The sequence below is a fragment of the Dipodomys spectabilis genome, unplaced genomic scaffold (assembly GCF_019054845.1).
Source record: "Dipodomys spectabilis isolate Male_0828 unplaced genomic scaffold, ASM1905484v1 ptg000108l, whole genome shotgun sequence".
In the NCBI taxonomy this organism is placed as follows: domain Eukaryota; kingdom Metazoa; phylum Chordata; class Mammalia; order Rodentia; family Heteromyidae; genus Dipodomys; species Dipodomys spectabilis.
Genome location: NW_024870785.1, coordinates 3213980 through 3232154, shown reverse-complemented (window position 1 = coordinate 3232154; position 18175 = coordinate 3213980). Strand labels below are relative to the sequence as shown.

The following is an 18175-nucleotide window of genomic DNA, read 5'->3' as shown; positions in this document are numbered from 1 at the left end:
AAGTAATTATAAAACCCAAGTTTGGGAAAAGAAAGTTAGGTCTGCAGGAGTGATGGGGGGAAATCGCCCACAGCAAAGCTGCGGCTGCCACGTGCTTCATCCAACCGAGAGGCGACTCGTTCATGACCATGAGGAGCAGCTGCAGTGGCCTGTCCGGCCAGGCTCATGCCCACAAGCCACAGTGCCCCGGGCATCGGCAGGATAACCTCACATACAGTCACCACAAGCAGTCTCTGAAGGATGTGCATCTTCCAAGAGGATTGTATGAGTCTTGGCATAACTTTTCTAGAAGCAACTAGTACTTTGTCCCAAAAGAGGCATTCAACTGTGTTGATTTGATGAAGAGTAGATGAATGGAAAGAGAGAGAGAGAGAGGTCTCCTCGCCGATACAGCATCCAAACAAACGAGAGAAGGGATTTCTGTTATGAGACGTGTTGCCATCTTCACAGGAACCACAGACTGACATTTGTGTGAGTTCACAGTTCTCATTGGATGCCCCTAGCGCTTGCCCCACAAACCAACTATGGCCATAATTTGCTAACTTTATATATGATAGCAGCACTGGGCAGCGGTGGCTCACGCCTGTCATCCTAGCTACTCAGGAGGCTGAGATCTGAGGATCACGGTTCAAAGCCAGCTGGGGCAGGAAACTCTGTGAGACTCTTATCTCAAATAAACTGCTAGAAAACCAGAAGTGGCGCTGTGGTTCGATCGGTAGAGCGCTCGCCTTGAGCTAAAAAGGGCAGGGAAAGCGTTCAGGCCCAGAGTTCAGGCCCCACAACAGACAAAAAAAAAAAAAAAAAGATAGCAACTTGCTATTGCTTGCTGCTGCCGTTGCTAATAAGAACTCGGGATTAGACTCGTGTGTCCTTTGGCTACCCTTGGTGTGTCCCTGTGGGGTATTTCAGATGCCTACTGTATAAGGACACCTCAAATAATCAATGTCACTTCAAGTGTGTTGGTTAAGTCACTGTTATATCATGGACTCTGAGAAAAAAAAAAAAAACCTCAGAAACTCCTGAGATTCATTAAGGGCATCCATGAAAAGTTCTGAACAACCCTACCACAGAGAAACCTATGTAACTCATATTAACCCTGCCAACTTCCTTGACCATCAGCCTTTTGTATACGTATTAATGTTGCACATAGAAATATTCTTTGGAAAATAGTGTAGACCACATCGAAAATACACGGTGACATAAATAAAGTAAAATAAAATCTGCCTTGTGTGATCTCCAGTTTCTTAGGGCCAAAGCAATTTCCAGAAAGTCACACTCACTGGAGGTAAGATTCCTGGAGAAGCAGTGTGCCATTGTGCCAGACGGACAGCTACAAGGAGAGACGAACTTTGAACAAGTGGAGGCAGGCTTCCTGAGGACAGATGCTCCCGCCACCAGCCTCCATGAAGTGAAGGAGGTCTCCAGACCTCCGTTCTTTCCCTATGCCTGCCACGTGTCCAGGGCTCTGTCCGTAGCTTGAGGAGTTGGATTGTTGTGTTTCTCATCGGTGGCTTTCCCCATAGGAAGAATTTTCCTTGAGTCTTAGGGAGACCAGGTTGTTTCAGAGATCAATGTCTCCTGTGCTGATGGAGAAGGTCACCCTGAGGTTGAACAATGACGGGGCATTAATGACTCTGTACCTTCCAGGGGCCTTTATCAAACCTTAGTTGACTAACTGATTGCAATCCACTGTGCCAACAGAGCGAGCCCTTTCTTATCAAATGACTTTTGGGTGGTGGTTTTTTTTGTTTTTGTTTTTTTTCAGCACTCCTTCCTGCTTCCCCCTGGGAAAAACAGCTGTCTGGGCGCTGAGTCCTGGGGCACCGTGAGGTGACAACGCAGCAGCCACCGCGCACTTCTGAGTCACTCCCACGAAGCCACTGGCATCTGCTTTGCTCACCCTTGTACTCAGAGAAAGACAAAGATTCATTTCCACCGGGAAGGATTCTTTGTGGAGGACTTTAACCAGGCAGGAAAAGGAGGCCCACTCAGAGCTCTCCTCCTCTTGCACAAAGGGGGTGTCCTATAGCACAGATGGGTGGGGGAGGAAGATGGACAGGTGAGGTCCATGTAGATTCTGCGCTCTTGTGTCCCCAGGAATAAGAGCGATTCTTTCAGCCTCAGGGGACACCTCTGGCTTGCTTTGGGGAGAAAAGCTGAGGTGTTCTGGCCCACCTCAGGGTGAAGCTAAGAGAACTATGAAGAACGTAGACCAGAGTTCCTCCAAAGCCATGATGGAGTAGTTTAGTGTGCTCTGAACTTATACAATTTCATCCTTTCTTTTTTTAAACAAAAGTGTTCTCTAAGAGTAGGGATGCCACAACTTGATGGCTAAAATTAAAATCCTTTCTCATTCCTCTGCTCCTAGCTGCGGCCTCAAAACGAGACCACATCCCAGATTCTATGTGCTCTCAAAGTGATAGTTTAAAAATAAACTTGTGAAGTTATAAACGCTTCCTCGCAGGGAACTAGGATCTGCTGAACCATCTCAGAAGAGTAGGAAGGGATTTTCTGGGGCACCAGGCTGGGAAGGCTAAAGGAAAGGCTCCAGGGGAGACTCCAAGGGAGGCAGGGGCTACCACACACCGGACGTGAGCTGGGAGTTGGACAACATGGCTGAAATAGAGTAAGACATAGCTCTAATTTTTTTCACTTAAGAATTTTGAATTTGCTGGGTGCCAGTACCTCATGCCTATAATCCCAGCTACTCAGGCAGCTGAGATCTGAGCAAGCCAGGACAGACACATCCATGAGACTTTTATCACTAGTTAACTAGAAATGGTGTAGTTCAAACGGGTAGAGTACTGGCCTTGAGCTAAAAGCCAAGCAAGAAGGCTAGGAATGTGGCTCAGGGGTAGAGTGCTTGCCTAGCACACATGAAGCCCTGGGTTTGATTCCTCAGCACCACATAAACAGAAAAAGCCAGTAGTAGCACTGTGACTCAAGTGTTAGAGTGCTAGCCTTAGGAAAAAGAAGCACAGGGACAGTGCCCAGGCCCCAAGTTCAAGCCCCAGGACTGGCAAAAAAAAAAAAAAGGCCAGCTACCGATGGCTCACACCTGTAATCCTCGCTACACAAGAGGCTGAAATCTGAGGATCACTGTTCAAAGCCACCCTGGGCAGGAAAATCTGTGAGACTCTTATCTCCAATAAACCACCAGAAAACCAAAAGTGGTGCTGTGGCTCAAGTGGTAGAGTGCTCGCCTTGAGCTGAAGAGCTGAGGGACAGCGCCCAGGCCCAGAGTTCAAGCCCCACAACTGACAAAAAAAAAAAGAGACAAGCGAGAGAATGAGGCTCTGAGTTCAAGCCCTCAGTAAAGCCAGGCAGAGCACTGGGCGTGACCACCGTGGAGATGGCTTTTAGGATGGGGAAATTTCCATAAGTCATTTTTATGAAACTTTGTGGCTATCTGACACTTTTTATGAAGCGAAACAATTCAGCACAGAGGGAAGGTGTGAAAACTCCAATTGTAATTGTGGATCAATTAGGCAGGCGAATGAGACTTGTCCAGACGGAGATGACTAAAGGCAGAGAAGAATACTTCACCGTGGGTGACACAGTCCCATCAGGTACAACAGTCTCTCTTCTGGTCAGAAAGCCAAGCTCCACTTTGAAGACATGGTACAGTTCTGAACTGGTTAGTGATGAGTATCTGCACAAAGACTTGTGAGTAGAGACAAGAAGTCTGTCCTCAGAGCCGGAAGAGGAAGCTGTCAGCTCACTTCAGTAGAAGTCTCCGGAGGAAATTAGGAAAGGCTTGGGGTTCCCCAACCCTGGACCCTGAAAGTCCCCCAGAGTTCCGACTCACTGGTTCCAAGTTTGTCAGGTTCAGTCTGGCTTAATTCCAGAGGTCTCAACCCCAAATCTCCAATACCCAGCAAACTGGTTCACCTGAGATGTTTTGGGGGTCTTTGTAGCCCCCGTGGTGTCACACAGTGTGGGGTCACTTTTTGTGTTCCACCCACGCAGCCAGCACCAACGAATATCTGAGTCTCACCTCCCTAAGAAACTACTAGATCTGTGGGGCTGGGAAGGTGGCTCAGTGGTAGAGCGCTTGCCTTGCATGCCTGAGGCCCTGGGTTCCATTCCTCAGCACCACATAAGCAAAAAGAAAAAAGGCGGAAGTGGCGCTGTGGCTCAAGTGGTAGAGCGCTAGCCTTGAGCTGAAGAGCTGAGGGACAGCGCCCAGGCCCAGAGTTCAGGCCCCACAACCGGACCCCCCCCCTCAAATAAAAGAAACTACTAGATCTGAAAGTTTTTCAGACAGACAGACAGACAGACTCGTAAGATGGTCATCTTTCCCCTGAGCTCTATTCCTGTTGAAATAGTATTTCTTCTGGATACATACCTGGGATATAATCGTGCCCTCATGAAGTACTGCATGAGAACCACTACAGATAAGTCAGTGAGGGCAGTTTCTTGCTTCCCCTTCCAGATAGACTTTTTACCGGGCAGTGAGTGGCAGCACTTTCAGTGCGGACCTGCTGGCCAATCAGAGCGCGTCCTGCCTGGATTTCGGGTGGTACAGTTTCAGGCAGGGGCATCTCGTCTGCAAACACAAATGACTTTGGTTCACTTAAGGGAAGAAATTCAGAACACGGCCTACTAAAAGGACTTTTGTTTTGGTCGATCTTGAAACCTCAATTTTCCTTAGCTCCAGTCCAACTGGTATCATGAGACAATAATGAACATAGTGTTCAGAGAGAACTACAACTGCCAAGCACAGGGAGCCAGGAGTCTGATTCCAAAGCCATCCCTGTCTCTCAGGAACCTGTCCTAGTGTTCAGATAGCCACACGCTTATCAAAGTTACAGCATGCAAGCCAGGGGAGACGTCTCATGCCAGGAATCCTAGCTGCCTGGGAGGTAAAGATCAAGAGGGTTGAGGTTTGACAACAGCCTGGAGGAAAAAAAATTTTGAGACCTCACTCTCAACCAGTAAAAGGCTGAGTGTGTTGGCAGCATCTGCTGACCCAGCTAGGTCAGAAGTATAAATAGGAGGATCACAGTGCAGACTGGCCTAGGCAGATTTTTGTTTTATTCTGTATCTGTTTTTTTTAATGTAATTTCAGGACTCTCATGAAGGAATTATTTGCCCATACCAAAGTTAGAACTCGGGGCTTTACATTTGCTGGGCTGGCACTCTAAACCACCTCGGCTAAATACTCTGCTGAAACCATACTTTAATAAATAATACTTCTTGGTAAATGCTTCAATCACTAGATCTAATAATTTCCTCAGGAAAAATAAAAATTAAGCTAGGCATCAGTGGCTCACATCTGTAATCCTAGCTATTCAGGAGGTTGAAATCTAAGAATCAAAATTTGAAGTCAGTCTGGGCAAAAAGTTCTGTGGGATACTTATCTCCAATTAACCAGCAAAAAACTGGAAGTGGAGCTGTGGCTCAAGTGGTAGAGCCCTAGCCTTGAGCAAAAAAGTCAAGTTAAAACGTAAGACCCGGAGTTCAAGACCCAGTACTGGCACACATATACACACAAAAATTTATAGGAAGGAACCGTTTTCTGACCCAGTCTATAAAGGAAGTATGCTTACGTGCTCGCTTGCGTGTATATACACACACACACACACACACAGAGTACACATGTGCCTGTATTGTGAAAACTGATAGTAAGCTAGAATGGCCCCAATGACATGTTACCAGCACATTGACTTCTACTTTCGCTTTTCAAGTAATTTGAAAGTGAAAACTTGGGACAGGGCCAAAAGAAGTCTTGAGTTTATAGCTCTCCCTAACCTCGTCATTTTTTTTTTTTTTGTCAGTCGTGGGGCTTGAACTCTGGGGTTGGGTGTTGTCTCTGCGCTCTTCAGCTCAAGGCGAGCACACTACCACTTGAGCCACAGCGCCACTTCCGGTTTTCAAGTGGTTTATTGGAAATAAGAGTCTCATGGCCTTTTCTGCCCGGGCTGGCTTTGAACCACCATCCTCGGATCTCAGCCTCCTGAGTAGCTAGGATGACAGGCGTGAGCCACTGGCGCCCAGCTATAACCTTGTCATTTTTTAGGGAAGCATATAGCTTGAGCCAGGCTAATGATACAGCTTATAACTAGGCCCAAATCCTGATGGTGGCTTAGTAACTTGTGGCCAATATGTCAGCTAAGCAACTGGCCATCAAGCCTCGGGTCAGGCCGGGTTCCTTGGCCTCTGTACCCCACGCAGCCCTTCCTACTGAGCAATCACCCACAAGCTCAAATGTTTTGGGTACCAAATCTAACACGATCTGGGGAAGCAGCACAATGGTGATGAGCTTGAACCCCAGCTGCTCTAAATTTAGATTCCTGTGTGAGAGGCTTAACCCCTTTAAGCCTTAATGTTCTCACTTACAAAGGGGACGATGCCACTGACAAATCATGGTAAAGATTTTTGGCACCGTGGTTGATTCATAGGAAGCACTCCATAGCAGGACTCACGTAACCCAGAGAAGAAACACAGGAACTAAAAACCAGTCCACAAGCCGGATGCTGAGGGCTCACACCTGTACTTCCCAATACTCAGGAGGCTGGGGCCTGGAGGGCTGCATGTGGTTCCAAGTCAGCCCTGGGCAGAAGCAGCGAGGAGACTCCATCTCCCACGACTCAGCAAAAAGTAGAAATGGAGACGTGGTTCAAGTAATAGACTCAAGCCCCGAATCCAAGCCCCAACTAGCAAAACACAAAACAAAGCAAAACCTAAGAAAGCCAGGCAAGCCTTTCCTTCCCAGCCCACTTCCGACAATCTCCACGCGGTCCTCTTCTGCCCCACGGATTATCCTGCAGGGCCAGGGGAAGATCCACTCACCAGGGCTCACCCAGACCAAAGCCAGGAACTCTCCGGAAATGAGGAAGGGTCTCAGTCCTTCGGGAGGGCACAACCTAAACCCCAGGGGAATGGCGTAGGCAGGACAGCCCTGCTTAGGACCCACAGAAGTCTTTCCATTCAGTCTCTGCAAAGTCCAACAAAAATGAATGAGCATACTGAACACAGAAGAATGTATACATCCAGATGACAGTCCTCTGATGCCATCTTTATGTGCTTGTAAACTATACTTTTCGTGTTTGCGTGTGTTTGGGGGCACCCGTGTATGTGTGCAGTGCCAGTGTGACAGCGTGAATCCGGGGCCTCACACTCCTTTTGCTTGGCTTGTTCTCGCAAGGCTGGCGCGTGAGCCACACTTCCACTCCTGGCTTTTAGCTGGTTCATGGCGATGAGAGTCTCTTGGATTTGTCTGCCCCTATCTAGTTTGAACCACAATCCTCAAGCTCACCTCATGAGTGGCTATATTTTTTAATTCTGTGGAGGAAGAGGAGGGCAAATCTCAACATGTGTGCTTCTGACACTCCTGCTAAGTTGAGACAGGTCTTCGGGGAGTGGGGTCTCAGGCTGTGACGTAGCTACGGCCAGCCACCCCATCCTCTGCCCGTTTACTTTCTCGCACCCCTACAGGGCAAGAATCACAGCAACTCTCATTATCAGAGGATTTTTTCTAAAGCACCTTCAACATCGAATATATATAACTTGTTTAGTTCTCACATACATCATCAATCTAAGTGAGTTCTCCACACACACCCCACCCCGCGCCCCAAACACAAGCTAACAATCTCAACGCAGCTCCGAGCACAGCGGCCTCACACCTGGCTGGGCCAAATTAAGATGGGCAGGAGTGGCTCTCCTTGGGGAGCGCGCTGTGGCTGGCAGAGCACATGCACGCCACCCGGATGACACCCTCCCAGCCTGCCATGCCCCGGCAAACCTAAGCCTGACAGCTCAGTCCTCCAGAGCCAGTGTGCTCGCCGTGTGTGCATCTCCCCCGCCTCCCGCGCCCAGAAGCAGGTATTTTCTGTGTACACTGCCAGGTACAGGAGGAAACAGAAACGGCACAAAACAGCACATGGGCACTGTTGGTTTTCGCAGTAAATTTGGCATCTCTTAAGGATGGGTACTAAGAAATCCCCACCTCCAAAAAGATAGGTTACGGTCAGTTCCAAACTCGACAGAGGCGCTAGCAGTCTCGATTTGTATTTGCAGCGCTCAGGTATAAAGCGCCAGCCAATGAGCAAAAGGATCAGATCAGAGGGTGAGTCCTGATCCATGTGTACATATAGATATATGTATATATAAAACAACTGCCTTTCCAGAGTGACATTAACCACCACCCCAGCTCCCCACATCGCTCTCTGTATACTTGCTGCCCATAGAAAACTTTAACCAAGGGCTGGGAAGGTGGCTCAGTGGTAGAGCACTTGCCTTGCATGCCTGAGGCCCTGGGTTCGATTCCTCAGCACCACATAAACAAAAGGAAAAAAAAGCCGGAAGTGGCGCTGTGGCTCAAGTGGTAGAGCGCTAGCCTTGAGCTGAAGAGCTGAGGGACAGTGCACAGGCCCAGAGTTCAGGCCCCATGACTGGACCCCCCCCAAAAAAAAGAAAACTTGAACCAAGCCCAAGCAAGAGTCTCCCCAAATTCAAGTCCTGGTCCATGTGTACACATAGATATATGTATATATAAAACAACTGCCTTCCCAGAGTGACGTTACCACCACCCCAGCTCCCCACATCGCTCCTGTATGCTTGCTGCCCATAGAAAACTTGAGCCAAGCCCAAGCAAGAGTCACCCCAAATTCAAGTCCTTCCCTTGGGAAGCTGGGCTTGCCCACCGCCTTCTTCATGCTGGTGGTGCTGTCCCCATCAGGAGGTACACGTTTTCTTAGCATCTCTCTGGGTAAGTCACACTCACCCAGCATGCGTGAATGAGAGAGCCAGAGACAGCACAGAGGAAGAGAATGCTTGAAGACCCATGATTCAACCCCAAGTTACACTTTCCTCAGGCTACCTTCTGTCTAGGAGGGTTTTACTCTAACTAGGTGCCAGTGGCTCATGCCTGTAATCTCAGCCACTCAAGGGGCCCAGATCTGAGGATTGCCCTCGGTTCAAAGCCAGCCTGGGCAGGAAAGTCCTTAGGACCCTTATCTCCAATTAACCACCAGAAAACCAGAAGTTGAGGGCTGGGAAGGTGGCTCGGTGATAGAGTGCTTGCTTGCCTTGCATGCATGAAGCCCTGGGTTCGATTCCTGTTGGGGGGTAGGCGGGTAACAGGGACAGGATTACGCTTTGCTTACTTAGCACAAAGGTGGGGGGGTGTCATTAGAACATCACTGTGAAAATCAAGTGTAGAAATGCTTGCCACTGGTGTGTGGAATGTTAGGTTTCCTTAAATATGCACAAAAGAAAGGCCCCGCTTTAAAGAGAACACAATTTCTTGCACAGAATGAAGGAGCACCTGCCGGTGACCCCACTTTCATTGGCAATGCCTCCCCTCCCCCCAGCTTCCCATGTGAGTCTGTCTATCAATCTTCAAGAGCTGTCACTCCAGGCCTATGCTCATCACACGCCATGCCTAAATGCATATTAAACCGAACAGCTCTTCAGCCTCCACCCACAAAAAAAAAAAACCCACATCCTTTGGCTGAATCTTTCCAAGAACTGGGTTTTTCTTCCAGCTTTTACCTATGCCCCTTTGGAGGGGTTAAATGGTGAAGCAGGTGAGCAGGATTAGGAGCTACGTACAGGAGAGGAGTTTGAAAAGCAGTGGTTGTGTGAGCCAAGTGGTTCTGTTCTGTGACCGCTGGTCTGGTGGCGATGGCAGTGTGTGTGCACAGAGGCCCAGTGTTGGCTGTAATTAAGTTGGCTCCCTTGGTCCAGCCCCACTTGTCTCCAGCGCCCAGACAGGCAAGTGGAGGGCCGTGTGGTGGTTCATCGACTCTCAGCCTGCGTGGAGAGGGATCTGAACGGCCCACAGGGGCCCCTGTGTCTCCACAAAGGCTGTGAAATGGGCAGGCTCCGGAGCCTTGCTCCTACCTGAGGCCAGGGCCTGTGCACGGGACCACACGGGACCACAGGCACCTGCCAGGCTCTGGATATGTTTGCCCAGGTGCCCCACCGCCTGGTGCAGAGGAAGCACTTTCCACACCAACACGTCCTTGGTGCTTACTGTAAGCGCGACTTTACCAAACTCCTTCGCGGTAGGCACCCGTGTGCACCCATTTCTGCCACTGCGTTAAGAACAGTTACTGCCTTGCTTAGAATCACGTAACTGGGACTGAGCCTCAGATTCAGGAACGGCAGAGCTCACACTTTTAACCATTTGAGCCATTCTGCTACCCGAGCATTTGCAACAAGTCTTTGTTCAACCTATTTGAACTCATTGAAGTTTCCAGAAACTTCACTGTACTCTAGGCACTGTTTTGTTTGTTTTGCAGAGAAGAGGACACAACTCAGGGCCTTGCACCTGTGAGCCAAGTGCTCTTCCACCGAGCTAAATCTCCAGCCTTAGGCACTGAGTTGTTTTTGTGTGTGTTTTTCTCTGGTCCTGGGGCTTGAACTTGGGGCCTGGGTGCCATCACTGAGCCCTTATGCTCTCGGCTTATTTTCATAGGTTATGAAGGCCTGTAAGCCACTTCAACTCACTTGTAGGATGAATACAGGGTAATAGGTCTGCAGTCGTGACAGGTGGCCGGCGGTCTGGCACTCTGGCAGCCCAGGACACTGGCTGAAGGGCGGCAAGCTTGTGACAGGGGGTGTGCGATCAGGACAGTCCAGCAGGGATGACAGGGAGCCAGGCAGAGCTCCAGACAAGGTCTGCTGGGACAGGCGTGGATGCAGCGGGCAGTGACCCCTGCCCTTGGGGACGGAGGTGGCAAGTTCCATCAGGCAAGCACAGGAAGCCGGAAGCACAGCCCCCCCATCACCCCCGGCCGTCCTCCCCCATCACCCCCCGGCCGTCCCCCCCATCACCCCCGGCCACCCTCCCCATCACCCCCGGCCACCCTCCCCATCACCCCCGCTGTCCCCCCCATCACCCCCGCCGTCCCCCCCATCACCCCTGGCCGTCCCCCTCATCACCCCCGGCCGTCCCCCCCCCCCCGTCCCCCCTCCCCGCCGTCCTCCTCCCCCGCAATGAGCCCTGGACCAGCAGCCTCGGCTCCCCTCCGCCCCCCACCCCCGCCCCGCCGCCCGCGCCCGCCCTCGGGGCTGGACGCCCTCCGGGGGGCCCGGCTGGCTCGCTGCCGCAGGGAGCATCCGAGGCCCGCAGCCGGCTCGGCTCCGATCCCGCGTGCCGGGTTCCAGCCCGGGCCCTCGAGGCGCGGGTGACGCGTTCGCGGGGCGCGGGCGCGGGGGCTGGGCAGGCCGGCTCCCGGGGGAGCGGGACAGGGAGGGGTGCGGCGGGAGGGGCGGGAGCGGGGGGCGGCGGGGCGGCGCGGCGGGGCGGGGCCGAGCCCCGCTTCCTCCCTCGGCCCGCGCGGGCGCGGCAGGTGTCGGCGCGCACGAGGCCGGGGGCGCGCACAAACTTTGCGCCTGGTTCCGCCGGGCGCCGCGTCCGCTCGCCGGGCGCCCGATCGGCTCTGCCGGGCGCCGCGTCCGCCGTCGGGGCGCCGGGCGGAGAGGCCGGGAGAGGCGGGCGGGCAGGGCCGGGCGATGCGCGGCGGCGCTCGGTGAGGCGGCTCGGGCGGCGCGGCCATGGGCACCCTGGGCAAGGCGCGAGAGGCTCCGCGGTGAGTGCGCGGGGCGCGGGGGGCGAGGGAGGCGCGGGATCGGGGTCCCCAGGTCCGGGAAGGGGACGCGGGGGCTGGCGCGGCCGGGCGGCGCGCGAGGCGGGCGGAGGACGGCGGGGCGAGGGCCGAGGGCGCCCGGCGGCTTCCGACACCCGGGCCCCGGCCCCGCGGCGCCCTCCGCCCGGCCCCGCGCCCCGCGCCGGGGTCCCGACTCCCGCCGCAGCGCCCCCTGGCGGCCTCTCCCGGCCCCGCGCTGGCCGCCCGCGCCGGGGTTCGGGGACGGGAGGCGGGTGGACCCGTACCCTCCCCCGCCCTCCCCGCTTCGCTCCGCGGAGGCGCGGGGTCTGGGGACGAGGCTGGGCGGGCCCCGGGCTCTGCCGGGCCTGGGCGGTGCGCTCGCCGGCTCGCCGGGTCCCCGGGGGGCCTGGCCGCGAGGCGGGCCCGCGCCCCTTCCCTGCCGCGCCCCGCGCCCCTTCCCCGCCGCGCCCCGCGCCGTCCTCCGCGGGGAGGGCGTCGTGGCGCCGGCCCGCGCACCCCGCGCCGGGGCCCGGCCTTCGGCCCTCGCCGCGCCCCGAGGCCGCCGTGAGGCTCGGAGACGCGGGGCGCGCGGCGGGGCCGGGCGGGGCGCGGGGTCCCGGGCCTGGCCGCCCGGCGGCGCCGCGTTCTCCCTTCCCTGCCTTTTCCTCTCCTAAATACCTCCCTCTCGATCTTTCTTTCTTTTTGAATCGATCCCATCCCCCTCCCTGGGAGGAGCAGGGGCCGAGGGTCCCGCTGCGCGGGCGCCACCCGCCCGGGGAGGCGCGGGCAGGGGGAGCCCGGCCCGTCTCCTTCGGTCGGTCTTGGGTTCAGCCTGGTCCCGACCTGCAGGGAGGCTGGCGAGCGCGGCCAGGGGCGGGGAGGCCCGGAGCGGGGAGGCCCGGAGGCCGCCCGCCCGCCCCGGCCGCCGGCGCCCCGTCCCCGCAGGCCAGTGCTTTGCGCAGACGCTCCGTGCCGGCGGGCCGCGCAGCTCCTGGCACCTGCAGGGCAGGCGAGGGCAGAGCTGACCGCTGTGCAGTCAGTCCACCCGCCGAGCCCTCCTGGCTCCTTCTGATGGGCGGAAGGTTCGGGGTCCCGGGCCAAGGAGATGGCCACCCCCAGCACAAAAGCCGGGCGGCGGCTGCGCCGCCTCGTCCTCCCGAGGTGGAGAACACATCGGCTCAGAGACACGTCCGCAGCCAGCACGCACCAACCAGCGCAGGCTGCCGGGCCGGGCGGGCCCTGCTGTTGTGCTCTGGGGGTTCTGTCCCAGCTGCTGATCGGACTCAGCCCGGGACGGACATCCGTCGTGGCCGGTGCTTGGTCCCTCAGCATCACCGGGCCTTGGGCTCCTGAGGCCCCGTACCAGTGGGAACGGAGCTGCCAGTGAGCACGCACAGCAGGCCCAGCAGCGGGTGTGCAGCACACCCTGGGCGCTCGGTGCTGCCACTCGGAGAGGGCCACGCCGAGTGCTCAGGCTTGTAGCAGGCTCCTCTCCCTACCCAGGGCCCCCACACTTGGAGCACCGGGGCAGCCCTGCGTGGCTGAGGCAACCCCCTGCCAGGGAAAGGCCCCGCAGAGCCTGCCTGTCCCCCTGAAAGGACACGGACCCAATCGCTGGGCTGCCTTCCCCTCCCTTCTCCCGGTCTTACTCTCCAAGTCGAGTCTTTATTTTTATTTTTGTACGAAGGAGCTTCCAGACCGCCTTCATGCAAGGACAGCCAACCTCCAAGGAGATGTGCTGGGCTTGCCTCCCGTCTCCACCATGCCCCCGCCCGCGGGCCTCCCTCCCACAGCCACAGCCGCTTCTGCTTTAATGTATTGTGAACAGTTGCGGATCTAAGGTGAATCATAGTAAGCGGTGGACTCACCAAAGCCACGGTAGGGAGAAGAGAATTAACTGGCCATACTCCACAAAAAGTGTCAGGAGCAACAATGATCACTGTTTTTAAAACTTCAGAAAGATTACAGATGTGTATCTGTGTCTTTTTTCCAGTGAAGAGGAAAATATTTTTAAAACCTTCAAAGTCATTTTTGTGAAATGACTTGTGCCCATGATGTCATGATCAAAGATAAGGCTGACAGACTGGGCAGCAGTAGCTCACACCTGTAACCCTAGCTCCACAAGAGGCTGGGATCTGAGGATGGAGGTTTGAGGCCAGCCTGGGCAGGAAAGTCCATGAGACTTATCTCCAATTAAACAGCAAAAGAAGAAAAAAAAAAAGGACATGGAGCTGTGGTAGAGAGTAGCCTTGAGCTGAAAGGGCTGAGGCACAGTACTCACGCTCAAGCATCAGTACTGGTGAGCATGCGTGTGTGTGTGTGTGTGTGTGTGCGCACACACACACAGATGACAGGTCCATTCCAAACGTGTCCTTTTCCACTTAGTTCTAGAACATACCCCTTGAGAATACAGCTTGTAGTGGCGCTGTGGCCCAAGGGGTAGAGCACTAGCCTTGAGCTGAAGAGCTCAGGGACAGCGCCCAGGCCCAGAGTTCAAACCAAAAAGAATCCAAGTAAGGACTTGATGGAATAGTGCTTGGGGATACAAGATGTCTTAGGGGTCATTGTGTGGTTGATAATAGTACGTGGTTTCTTAATCCCAATATAGATGTGTAAGAAAGGCACAGGACTAATTTAAAATCTAACCACTGCCCCCTCAGCCTCCCCTGGCCTGGTTCTCCCCCGAGTTCCCTGAAGGCGCTTCAGAGACCGCCGACCTCTGCACTGCTCGCGTCGCTCGAGATGAATTGGGGCCAGCTGCAGTAGCTGTTGAGGCACGTGCCAGTGGTTTAGCCGCTGGAGTAGTAAAAATGACTGGCCACGAGCTGCTGGGCGGCCCAGGGACCGTCTGCCACCTGCCGCTGGCCTTCCAGAAGTGGGAGGGCCCGCATCCTTCCCCCTTCCCCGGGGACCTCTTACCTGGAGTTTCACAGCCAACCAGTCTGATCAGTGCCCTTGCCAGGAGGGAGGGCTGCGCCTCCATTCAGCCCAGCTCCTGGGACTCCTCAGCTCTCCTCCGCCCCTTTCCTCTCCAGCCCCGGAGCCTGGCGTCCGCGGTGCTGTGACCTGCTCCCTGCTCTTCCTCCCTCACCTCCTCCTCTCCTCCCCAGGAAACAGCCCCATGGCGCCCGAGCTGCCCCCAGAGCAAGACTAGAGGCGAAGCCAGCCTCCCTGCCCTGCCACACCAGCCTGGCCCCGGTCACTCAGCTGGGGATGATGGTGCCCCTGGGACAGCTGGCCCGCGGAGCCAGCCTGGAGGAGCTCCTGGACATCTGCATCCAGGCCTTCGGTAAGCCCGCCGTGGGCAATGTCGCCGTCACTGCCTTCTTCTATTTTCTTTTAAGGGTGCTTTCTAGAGAAGCACCCTGGGTTGGCTGGGGGGGGGGAGGGGGGCTTTAGAAATCGCTTTTGAGACTTTGACACGTGCAGGGCCTGGGGCACGTGACCGCGGGGGGCCTCGCGGGTCGGGCTCAGAGAAGCTGGCGAGCACGGGGGCAGGTCTGTCTCCCGCGGAGGGCGCTCTGTGCCTGCGATCTGGGGGTTCTGGGGACGGAGAACCTCTGTGCTGCAGGAGCATGTGTTGGGGGACAGGCCTGGGAGAGACACGCTTGGGATCACGCAGGCAGCGGGTCTCCGTGGTGCCTGGGGGGGTGGTGAGAGGGGGTGGGTGTGGAGCGGTGGAGAGCCGCTGGGCGGGAGGCGCGTTTGTGTCCTGGGGGAAGTGGTCGGTCGCGCCCGGCTTCTCTCGTGGCTGTCACTTGGGAAGTAGTGATCACTCTGCTCTCAGACTGAGGGGCGCACACCGATGGGTTGCGGTGACTTCTTTGCATGCAGAGATTTCCAGCATCCCTTACCCCTGGGTTGGAGTGTTTTGCATTTCTCCATTTCCTGCGTGGAGGTGCATGCGTTTGCAGGACTCCGATTGAAAGTGCTAGCCGTCCTGGGCTCCCTTCCCGCCGGGCAGAGGCGAGGCCTGGCCAGATGGCAGGGAGCTGGAGATGTAGTCATTCCCCGGTCCGGTATGGCTGGCCGGCTGGCTGGGTTTAGTGCTTTCCCCGACCTCGTTTCGGCATTGGGAAAGACCCAGAGCGCGCCGTGCAGCCTTTCAGCCATTTCAACATTGCTTTAGAGCCCTGGGCACTGAAGGATGCTGGCAGAATCACCGGGTGGTTGTTTTTCAGTCCGGCTGACAGCAGAGCCTCACCCTCCCTCCCTGTCTGCCTGGGAGGTTGGGGCAGGGCGGGCCCCGAGTTTGCATATCTGACAAGTTCCCAGCCACCTGCTGCGCCGCCCAGAACCCCACTCTGAGAAACAGCTTCAAACTGTTGCCGGCTTCTTCACTTGGGAAAGAGAGAGGGCTGGGAGTAGCTCAAAGATACAATACCTGCCTGTGCGTGCAGAGCCCTGAGTTCAACCCAAGGCGTTAAACATGTAAATAAGCAGAAATAAAGCCATTCTGTTCCTAAATCCATCCTGAACGGAAGATGGTGGCTAGGTACAAATGTGGCACCCAAGCCCCAGCCCAAATGGGTTTCTATTTCAAAACCATCGTAACACAAGTCAAGGCTGGAAGGAGGAGAGCAGAAGCTGATTGGGAGTCATTGTCCCATACTCTGGCTTGGTCACACTGCCGCGCGCCTCACGCCGGTCACGTACTCACCTTCACCAGACCTTAAAACACGCCGGGCCGGGCACCGGTGGCCGCCGTCTGTAATCCTAGCTACTCAGAAGGCTGAGATCTGAGGATCACAGTTCAAAGCCAGCCTGGGCAGGAAAAGCTGTGAAACTCTTATCTTTAATAAGCCACCAGAAAAAAACTGGAAGTGGCGCTGTGGCTCAAGTGGTAGAGCGCTCGCCTTGAGCTGAAGAACTGAGGGACAGCGCCCAGGCCCAGAGTTCAAGCCCCATGACTGACAAAAAGAAAAAGGAAAAGAAAGTGTGAAATTGGTTTCAAAACTTCATTAACCACAATTCAGATGCCCTGAGGCCCAAATGGTCACCATTGCTACACAAATCAACAGACCTCCTCACCATCACGCAGAGGGGAGAGCTAGATGATTGGCTGTCGGGGAACAAGATGATCTGCAGACTGGGGTGCAGGCTGCATTTCTAGGTGACAGTCATTAGCCGCGCGGTGACGGCTGTATTTGCACTGTTGTTGTATACATCTTTTATTTAAGTGGTAGAGCAGGGGTTTCACCTCAACATATCCACTTAGGAGTTCAGTGTGTCCTGATTAGTGCCCCGTCCGTCTCTCCCAACTGCACCCACGCATCCCATGTTCCCATCTGCGCATTGACTAAGATGACTGCCTTGGCCCTTCCCTCCCTCCCTCCCCCACGTTCCCCCCACAGGTTTCAGCTCGTACAGTTGGGAGCCTGCTCACACAAAGTGAGGGTGCTCTGGCAGGCCTCCGGCAAGGCCAGCGTGCCACAAGGTTACACATCTGTCACCCTGTGACACACAGCCTGAGTGACAGGCGCGGCGGTGCCTGCTTTCCCACGTCGCTGTGCCCACCTTCGGGGCTGCGGAGTGAGGAGCAGCTGCCACACCCCTGTGCAGAGCCCCTCCCTCACACACCTGTGCAGAGCCCCGCCCTCACACACCTGTGCAGAGCCCCGCCCTCACACACCTGTGCAGCACCCCTGTGCAGAGCCCCGCCCTCACACACCTGTGCAGAGCCCCGCCCTCACACACCTGTGCAGAGCCCCGCCCTCACACACCTGTGCAGCACCCCTGTGCAGAGCCCCGCCCTCACACACCTGTGCAGCACCCCTGTGCAGAGCCCCGCCCTCACGCAGCTGTGCAGAGCCCCGCCCTCACACACCTGTGCAGCACACCTGTGCAGAGCCCCGCCCTCACACACCTGTGCAGCACAACTGTGCAGAGCCCCACCCTCACACACCTGTGCAGCACCCCTGTGCAGAGCCCCGCCCTCACACACCTGTGCAGCACCCCTGTGCAGAGCCCCGCCCTCACGCAGCTGTGCAGAGCCCCGCCCTCACACACCTGTGCAGCACCCCTGTGCAGAGCCCCGCCCTCACACACCTGTGCAGCACACCTGTGCAGAGCCCCGCCCTCACACACCTGTGCAGCACCCCTGTGCAGAGCCCCGCCCTCACGCAGCTGTGCAGAGCCCCGCCCTCACACACCTGTGCAGAGCCCCTCCCTCACACACCTGTGCAGCACACCTGTGCAGAGCCCCGCCCTCACACACCTGTGCAGCACAACTGTGCAGAGCCCCGCCCTCACACACCTGTGCAGCACCCCTGTGCAGAGCCCCGCCCTCACGCACCTGTGCAGCACCCCTGTGCAGAGCCCCGCCCTCACACACCTGTGCAGCACACCTGTGCAGAGCCCCGCCCTCACACACCTGTGCAGCACCCCTGTGCAGAGCCCCGCCCTCACGCAGCTGTGCAGAGCCCCGCCCTCACACACCTGTGCAGAGCCCCTCCCTCACACACCTGTGCAGCACAACTGTGCAGAGCCCCGCCCTCACACACCTGTGCAGCACACCTGTGCAGAGCCCCGCCCTCACACACCTGTGCAGCACACCTGTGCAGAGCCCCGCCCTCACACACCTGTGCATCACCCCTCCGTTTCAGGGCATCACG

General features: G+C 56.0%; 1 protein-coding gene and 1 long non-coding RNA gene across 3 annotated transcripts in view; one reads left to right on the top strand and one right to left on the bottom strand.

Annotated features, from left to right (window-relative positions):
- Nucleotides 1–1314: 1314 nt before the first annotated feature.
- On the bottom strand, nucleotides 1315–6923 carry LOC122114678. The gene is made up of 3 exons (XR_006148597.1): nucleotides 6796–6923; nucleotides 4349–4549; nucleotides 1315–1601 (listed from the first exon to the last, which is right to left on the bottom strand). It is a non-coding gene; the product is annotated as an uncharacterized LOC122114678 (long non-coding RNA).
- A 4534-nt stretch (nucleotides 6924–11457) lies between these two features.
- Nucleotides 11458–18175, top strand: part of Rasgrp1 (RAS guanyl releasing protein 1) — a 38456-nt gene continuing 31738 nt past the window's right edge. For both annotated transcript variants that reach the window (XM_042687804.1, XM_042687805.1), the window contains exons 1-2: nucleotides 11458–11543; nucleotides 14672–14850. In XM_042687804.1, coding sequence (XP_042543738.1) covers nucleotides 11509–11543; nucleotides 14672–14850 — 214 coding nt within the window. In that variant the 5' untranslated portion in view covers nucleotides 11458–11508. The remainder of the gene's footprint in view (nucleotides 11544–14671; nucleotides 14851–18175) is intronic.